The sequence below is a fragment of the Brassica oleracea genome, chromosome C3 (assembly GCF_000695525.1).
Source record: "Brassica oleracea var. oleracea cultivar TO1000 chromosome C3, BOL, whole genome shotgun sequence".
Lineage (NCBI taxonomy): Eukaryota > Viridiplantae > Streptophyta > Magnoliopsida > Brassicales > Brassicaceae > Brassica > Brassica oleracea.
This window is the reverse complement of record NC_027750.1, coordinates 40,260,294-40,269,041: the sequence shown is the minus strand read 5'-3', so window position 1 is coordinate 40,269,041 and position 8,748 is coordinate 40,260,294. Positions and strand designations below refer to the sequence as shown.

Below are 8,748 nucleotides of genomic sequence, written 5' to 3'. Positions count from 1 at the left end.
TAAGAGGTTCAGTTGTAGTATTTAAAGATCAAATCCACATGGAGCGTGGACACACAATAAGCTCAAAGCAATCACGATTAAACTAGGTAAATAGATTGATTGGTTGGTTTATAAAACCAATCTCTCCTATCAAAACATTCGCGATTAAGCAGCAAACAAATTGATTGATTGGTTGGTTTGTATACAATATAAGAAAATACCTAGATTTAGGGTTTCAAGAAATCATGATTATAGAGATATACAATTATTAGGGTATGTGAAAGACAATCATAGAGCTCGATGTCTAATGCAAAGATCTCTAGCGTTCGCTGACAAATCTAATCATAACTAAGTCCAGGGTTTCAGCTGTCTCTTGTTAGCATGGATCAAGTGTTGATCGATGCTATATAGTGATCATCAATCGATACTGTCTTAGCCAAGCGTTATCGAACTGATCGATTTGGTTCACTAGTCTTACTAAATCAGCTGTCACATGTTTCTAGCAATCCAAACTCAAGAGAATATATTCTGGTGAAGAACCTAATGTCGTAGTTGTCTACAATTCTAAGTTCATGGTTCTAGTTAGCTATTATAGAACACAAGAATTAATAGAAATTCCATTGAAGGATATTTTATGATCATCCTATCAGTTCTATAGTTTTGGGTAATCCATCAAAACCTAATTAACTCTAAATCTAATAAGGAAAACTACCCAGACATAATAATGCAGAACATAGAAATAGTCTTTATAAAATGCATATAATAGAATAAGTAAGAAATTAATGGAGTTCGAATACAAGCTCTGAAAGAGTCTTAGATCTTCTCTCCAAAACTACTAAAAACCCTAAAACTGTATGCTGTGAAATAAGAGAAAATAAAAAGCGTGTGTTACCTAATACAATGACAGAGCACATAAATAATAGGTATAAGTCGGTCAGGAGTAGTCTTGTAATTATGTGGAACTTATGGGCTTAAGTCGACCATGAACAAGTCTGGCATGTCTTTCTCGCATGACCGTCAATCGACAACAAGGGGCTGTCATCGATCGACACTTCATCTGAATGTCCACTCTTGCTGATTCTTGAACAGCTACGAGTTTATTCTATTTTTAGCTCCAAAATGCTTCATAATCACCACATTGCTCCAAAACATATCTGAACCTATAAATCACCTAAAAAGACCCCAAAACATAATAAATAGACTCTAAAACAGTGATATACAGTGATATACCATGGCTAAAAACTGGTAAAATCCATGATATATCAGCTCCCACATATTTACCCTTTTGCTTGTCCTCAAGCAAAACACATAGTAGTCTTATGAAGTGGTTTTAAAAACAGCAGGGACTCACATAAAATAAGATTACTACTCTCACATATGAATAAGTGGTAAGGAATCAATACTAACCTTAGAGATGTTTCATTGTACTACATTCTAGCTTAGTTACCATACCAAAGAGCACACAACTTCATTGATAGCGCCTGACGTACCCACCCATCTTCATTAAGAGGAAAAAAACTATTATACGATTATTCTATATATATAATAAATAATTATTTAAATAAATAAAAAATTCAAACTTTTTTATGTATATCAGCTCCCACATACTTACCCTTCTTCATTAATATACATTTTTTTTATGTTTTCGAGTTATACTTTTTCAAATTAAAACTTTTTTACAATTTGTTTTTGAATTTTCTTTTTTCAAATTTTCTTTTTGAAATTCGGAATTCTTTTTGAAACTATTTAAAAAAAATTAAGTATTTTTTTATATTTATAACAACTTTTAACTCTACATTCCAAAAACCATACTCCATCCCTCAACTCTAAACCCTAAAGGGGGTTATTGAATATTGTAATCAAGTATTGAAATTTAAGTATGCAAGTACTTTGATGGAAAAGATATCCAGTCTCGTTTCCTTCAAAATATTGATAAAATATAGGATTTGTTTTAGTTAAATACATTGAATTCCATTAAAATTCACCATAACTGAATTCTAACCAAATCTAAAAGATATTGAATAATAGGGGTTTTCAATGAATTTTAAATTCTATCTACCAAATGCCCAATCCAATAACACTGGATTTAGGTCTAGATTTAAATTACACTCATTTCTATTAAATTACCATATTCAATAGCACTCACTAAGTCTATATTAGTTAATCATATTGTTTTCCTTCTTTAAAGTGGAGGTACAAGTGGTTAAGGTAAATATGAAAAGTGCTATTATGAATTTGGTATTTTTGGCAATTTCTCAAAAAATTTACCAAAATATATATCAACATTAAATGTAAATGTAAATGTCTATGTCACAATTAATTTCAAGACATGTCATCATTATTGTTTTAAAATCATTGTGGTGATAACACATGACAAATTATTTCTCAAATAATGTATAGGAGATATAATTAATTACCTAATTTTTAAAAAATAAATAAATTAAAAATAGTCTCAAAAAGAATTTTCGAATTTTAAAAAAATTGCAAAAAATAAATTCAGAAAAAATTCAAAAAATTATAAAAAGTTCGAATTTGAAAAATTATTATTCGAAAAAAATAAAATAAAAATTATTATTTGTTTAAATAATTATTTGTATTTATATATCTATAAAGTAAGGGTTTAAGAGTCTTTTGTCTCTTTAATATATAATGTATTTGTGAAAATGTTCATTTAATGAAGGTAAAGATGAATTGTGGTACTAAAAAGAAGGTAAAAATTGAAATTTCCCCAACTTTAATTCATTTTAAAGGAAAATCACATTTTAAACCTTCGAGTTGGCAAAAGTTTGCACTTTAAACCTTGAAACACTGAAATTAACTTACTTGTTCGACACGTCAAACTTATGACCGGTACTATTCATCATCCGTCAAAATGATGATGTTGCGGTTACTTTTTAAAAAACATATATATTTTATTATTTAAATCAGCATAAATGAATAAAATAAATAAAATAATATGAAAATTTAAAAAAAAAATCAGAAAATATTCTCTTTTTGAAAGACCAAAATTTTCAAATTATAATTTGAATTCTATGTTTTTTTTTAAAACATAGAAAACAAAAAATATTATAAAATTTCAAAATTCAAAATTTTATAATTTATCATATTCTTAAGATATTTTTAAGCTTTAAATTTTTAAATTTCCTAAAGTTTTTTTAAATGGTAGCATAATTTGGAAATGGAATGATATACAAATTTTAAAAAAATTAAAATTTAAAGCTAAAAAAGTTCAGCTTGTAAAAAATATACAAATTTTAAGAAATTAAAAAATTAACCATATGAAAATTTATAATTTTTTTTATTTTTAATTTTTTTAATATTTTTGGTTTAACTATATTTTATTAAAAAATTTAAAATAAAAAAAAATAATTTTGAAAATTTGATCTTTAAAAATTTATGGTTTCTGAATTTTTGAATTTCTATAATTTTTGTAATTATTTTTATTTATTTTGATCATTTAACTTGATTAAAATAATATTAAAAAAAATAGCCGCCACGACATTATTATGACCGGATAATGAACAGTACCAGTCATAATTTTGATGTGGCGAACAATTAGGCTAGTTTTAGTGGTTAATATGTTACTGAAATTATTTTGATTTTTTAAAGTGTTAGCTGTTAAACTCTAAAATTTAAAATACAAACTTTTGCCATCTTGACGCCATCTTGACGCCATCTTGACGCCATCTTGAGGATTTAAAATGTGATTTTTCCTTCATTTTAATGAGAAGTTTGGGCGTTACGCCATATATATGCAGATTTATGAGGAGATTTAATTGGCGAGTAGAAACGTTATAAATACCGGATTATCCTAGCAACGACGATGATGTAAGGTGATAAGAATCAAAAATTAACTTTCGGTGAGTTATTAAGAGTATGATAAAAGTTAATTTATCTTATTAAAGTATAAGTACTTTTAGAAAGTGTTTGGAAACATGAGCAGTAAAAAAAAAAAAATATATTGTTTGAAAACAGGGATAGCAATATATCAAAAAAATAAAGTAATGGGTTTATGCAATTAATATAAATGGGAAGTCCATTATATTATAAAAACTATATAACTGGACCAGCCTTAAAATATACGGAAATTGACCAAACTAGTTATTAAAAAACATATTTTGTTCAAAATCTATCTATCTTATTAAAGTAGAAGTACCTTTAGGAATAAGTGTGTGATAGCAGTAAAAAAAGAATATAATATTGTTTAGAAACAGATATAACAGTATGTTAAGAAAAAAAAAGAATGGACTTATGTTATTAAGAAAAATTGAAAGTCTATTATATTATAAGAAACTACTTATCTCGGGTAGCCTTAAAATATACGAAAATGACCCAACCTAATTATCTAAAAACATCTTTTGTCTAAAATACTCATAAAACAATATTAAACTTTATATACATATTTCAAATCAAAATATTAATTTAAAATTGATTTATATCAAAATTGATTCAAAAATATAAATATATTCAAAATTTTATTTTTACAAAAATAATTTCCAATAACCATTAAAAAACATGTTTTAAATATATATAAGAAAAATACAATACAAAGCTCAATTTCAAACACCAAGTTAAATTATGGTTTTTATATTTCACAATAAGTATTAAAAATATAATATATATGATTATTTATATGATTGTACTTATAAAATACTATTAATTATATGAGTACTTATATGATGGTACATATAAAATACATTAATTATATGATGACACACATATGATATATAATAGTGATAAGAAAAATAAATAGCAATATATTTTTGAAAAAATAATATATAGAATATTATATTATACTTATATGAAAAAACAAAGTAGCATTTAATAGAAAATATTTAACATTGTCTACTTACAACAAATATATATTTATATAAAACATAAAGTAAACATCCGTGCGGGTGAAAGGTTCAAAATCTACTTGTCATTAAAAGAAATGCTCGAAAGTGAAGTGGCTCACGAAGAAAAGAAAAAAAATTATTTTATTATAATAGATATTAACAGGTATATTTTGTCCTGTTAATTTTGTCCTCTATAACAGGTATATCCTAATTTACCATTTTGATATTAGCTTTCGATCAAAAAAAAAGTTTTGATGTTGCCTTTTTTTTTTTTTTTTGTCACGATGTTTTGATGTTGCCTAAAAGTTAATTACCTACCTTCATCGAGATTAGGCCTGGGCATTTTACCCGGACCCGAGGACCCGACCCGGAACCGATCCGAAAATACAAGTTCGGATCCGGAACCGGAACCGAGAATTTTACCCTATTGGGTCTACTGATGGAGGACCCGCGAGTAGCAGGTTCGGGTCCAGAACCGACCCGGGACCCGATCGGATATTTTTGGAACCGAAAATATTAGAGTTAATGAGTCTTGAAACCCGATGCACCTACCCTTTAGTGCTTTACACTTTCCCAGTTTCTCTTGTATATCGTTTCCATTTCCCCCAAAAAACAATTGAGAAAAGAAAATTGGAATTTACTACCCATAAATACGAAAATCAAGCAAATAACAAACTGGAATAAGAGAATCCAATGTTTCTCCTCCATCGGAAACCTCCAGAAATCGATCCCGGGTTTGACTTGATGTGTAATTGCGTATAATTACATGTTTATTGTTCTAGTTTTCACTTGATCTTGATGTGTTGTTTGTTGTTCGAGTTTGTTCTTATTGTTTGTTGTTCAAAATTTTGTTCTGTTCATATTTTTTTGTTCTGAGTTTGTTTATGTTTTCTGTTCAAGTTCGCCATGCTATTCGACTTTGACTTGATCGTGAATTGATTATGTTGTAACTATTGTTCTTGTTGTGCCTTGCTTTATAATTAAGTTATTATGTAGTTCGACTTTGACTTGACTTTTACAAGTTTGACTTGTTTTTTGTTGTCGTGATTAAGAGTATGATGATGATCTCTGCTCTTTTTTTTGTGTTTTGGAATGGAAACTTGATCAAGTTTTATGTGAGCAAAAGAATGGATAATGTATTTGGTGAACTGCACTACTGTAGGTTTTCAGATTGTTTTTATTGTCATGGATATTATATTATGTTCGAGTAAAATTAAAGGTTATATGTTCGGGTATTGCAGGTTCATGGGTATAATTAGACCCGAAACTCATATTTATACCCGAAAATATGTGGAACTGACCCGAAATATCAGGAACCGACCTGAAAAATGTGAAATTTACCCAAACTACTTGGAACCGACCCGACACAATAAAGACCCGAATTTTTTTTGGGTATTAACAGGTACGAGACAAGTGGACCCGAACCGACCCGGACACGATAGGACCCGACCCGGAACAGACCCGAAATTTTTTAAAAACCTATATGGGTCTAAAATTCTAGGACCCGAAAGACCTGGACCCGATAAGACCCGACCCGAACCCGACCCGAGGACTCGGATGCCCAGGCCTAATCGAGATGTTTTCTGCACAAAATTGTAGAACCAAAAAAGATCAAACCCGGTTTTTGATTAGGAAAGTACCCTAACCCGACCAGAACCAGGTGGTTATATCATGTGGTCGTTAGCGCGAGACCGGATAGAGTTAAAGAAATCTCCGACCGTTATTATACCCTGCAGACGGATATAGAAAGAGAGAGAGAGAGACTCAAACAATGGCGACTCTGAAATTATCTCCTTCACCACCTTCTTCTTTTTCTTCAACTCAACCTAAGCTATCAGCCGCATCTTTCATCCCTAATGCGGCGCGTGCCTTTAACGCGACACCTTCTCCGTCTAAGTCGCGATTCCTGGGGAAGTGCCTCAAAGCAAAACAGAGAATAATACAGAGAGCATCTCGTTCCGGGGGAATCATTTGCTCTGCTTCATCTTCTCCGGCGAATCTTCCATCCGCTCTTCTCTTCGACTGCGATGGAGTGCTTGTCGATACGGAGAAGGATGGTCACAGGATCTCCTTCAACGACACTTTCAAAGAGGTCACTTTTCTCCCTTAATTTTTGGTGATTTACAATATTGAGTTCTAGTAAATTCTCGCAGAGAGACTTGGGTGTTACATGGGATGTTGATTTGTACGGAGAGCTACTGAAAATCGGTGGTGGGAAAGAAAGGTATCTATCTTGATGAAGTTTCAGTTTCGTCCTGTCCGAATGAAATTTGAGTGATGGCTTTGTTTTTCTTTTCTTTGTGTAGGATGACGGCGTATTTTAACAAGGTGGGTTGGCCTGAGAAAGCTCCCAAAGATGAAGCAGAGAGGAAAGCGTTCATAGCTGGGCTTCATAAGCAGAAGACTGAGCTTTTCATGGTTCTCATCGAGAAGAAGCTGCTTCCTCTTCGACCTGGTGTTGCCAAGTTAGTGCATGTCCTAATCTACGTCCTTGATTCTGTCACTTGCTCTTGATGCAACGTCTTTGTTACAACATTAATCTAAATTGGCTTAGTCACTATGAATATATTTTGAAGGATTATCCTGATGCTATGAACGTTTCTAGGCTAGTCAATTTCTAGTAAAGCATATACATATTTTCAGGTCTGATCAGCTACGTGCTTCGGCTATCTTAACCAAGCATTCTTGTGCAGACTGGTTGATCAAGCTCTAACGAATGGAGTAAAAGTCGCCGTGTGCAGCACTTCAAATGAAAAGGCGGTATGACCCAATCAGGTTCTACTACTTCAGTTTCCAAGGCCACAGTAATTTTTGAGCATATATTGATATCAACATCGTGTCCTGATTTCTTTAAAAAACAGACAATGCCAGCTGCATTATTTAACTATTTTTGTATAAAGAGAAATGTGAATCAGCTTTCTCATTCGGGATTTGATTTCAGGTTTATGCTATAGTTTCATGCTTGCTTGGACCAGAAAGAGCAGAGAAGATCAAGATATTTGCAGGAGATGTAGTCCCCAAAAAGAAGCCTGACCCGGTAATATACTAACAATGGTTTGTGTGTGCTTCATCATCTTGGTTAAAGACATTAGAAACTTTTGTTTTAACAGGCCATCTACAACTTAGCAGCTGAAACCCTCGGAGTTGATCCCTCAAAGTATGATTTCTTTACAGGAGAATGAGTCAGTTTTTCTTTGTTGGTAGAAAATGTTGTGAATAGTTTGGCTCTGTTTATGTGTACAGATGTGTTGTGGTTGAAGACAGCGCTATCGGACTAGCAGCTGCAAAAGCTGCGGGAATGACTTGTATAGTTACAAAGAGTGGGTTAGTAGTTTCAGTAGAAAGCCCGCTCTTGTTATATTCATATCAATCAGAAGACGAAATGAGCATTCATTCTTTGGAATGTGCAGATACACGGCGGATGAAGATTTTGTGAACGCAGACGCGGTTTTCGACTGCATTGGAGACCCTCCAAAAGAGAGGTTTGATTTGGCATTCTGTGGAAGCCTTCTGCAGAAACAGTTGGTTTAGTTAAACCAAACCCCACCGATAAAACGATCTTTGGTTGTTTCTACCTCAACGTTGGTGTATATATATGAAGTGACGATGTGTCTATATAGTAGTAAAGATGTCAATCCAACCTAAGATTGTTTAAAGCATGGAGAATACAAGAAGTCATTTAATCTAAGCAAATCAAGTTGGTTTTAGAATGATGACCTAAGCTTCAGACAACAAACTCAAGCAAGAACGGATTATAATCAAGATTAAAGGCTAAACTCATGGGACAAGTCAATCGATTTCGGGTGATAGGCTTCAGACTTAAGATGCTCAACACAATCAACTAATAAGTTTTTTAACCTAGGAACACAATGATAAGTTAATTCACTCTCGTGATAATAACTCCTACACTAGTCATGCATCAATACATCAA

At 31.7% G+C, this 8,748-nt stretch overlaps 1 protein-coding gene across 1 annotated transcript; it reads left to right on the top strand.

The window, feature by feature from the left end:
* Positions 1–6,514: 6,514 nt before the first annotated feature.
* LOC106328892 (haloacid dehalogenase-like hydrolase domain-containing protein At3g48420) lies at positions 6,515–8,524 on the top strand. Its single transcript, XM_013767431.1, has 8 exons — positions 6,515–6,909; positions 6,971–7,041; positions 7,124–7,282; positions 7,511–7,577; positions 7,759–7,854; positions 7,928–7,974; positions 8,061–8,141; positions 8,228–8,524. Exons 1-8 carry the CDS (start codon positions 6,589–6,591, stop codon positions 8,346–8,348), a joined length of 963 nt encoding a protein of 320 aa, XP_013622885.1. The 5' UTR covers positions 6,515–6,588; the 3' UTR covers positions 8,349–8,524.
* Positions 8,525–8,748: the final 224 nt, after the last annotated feature.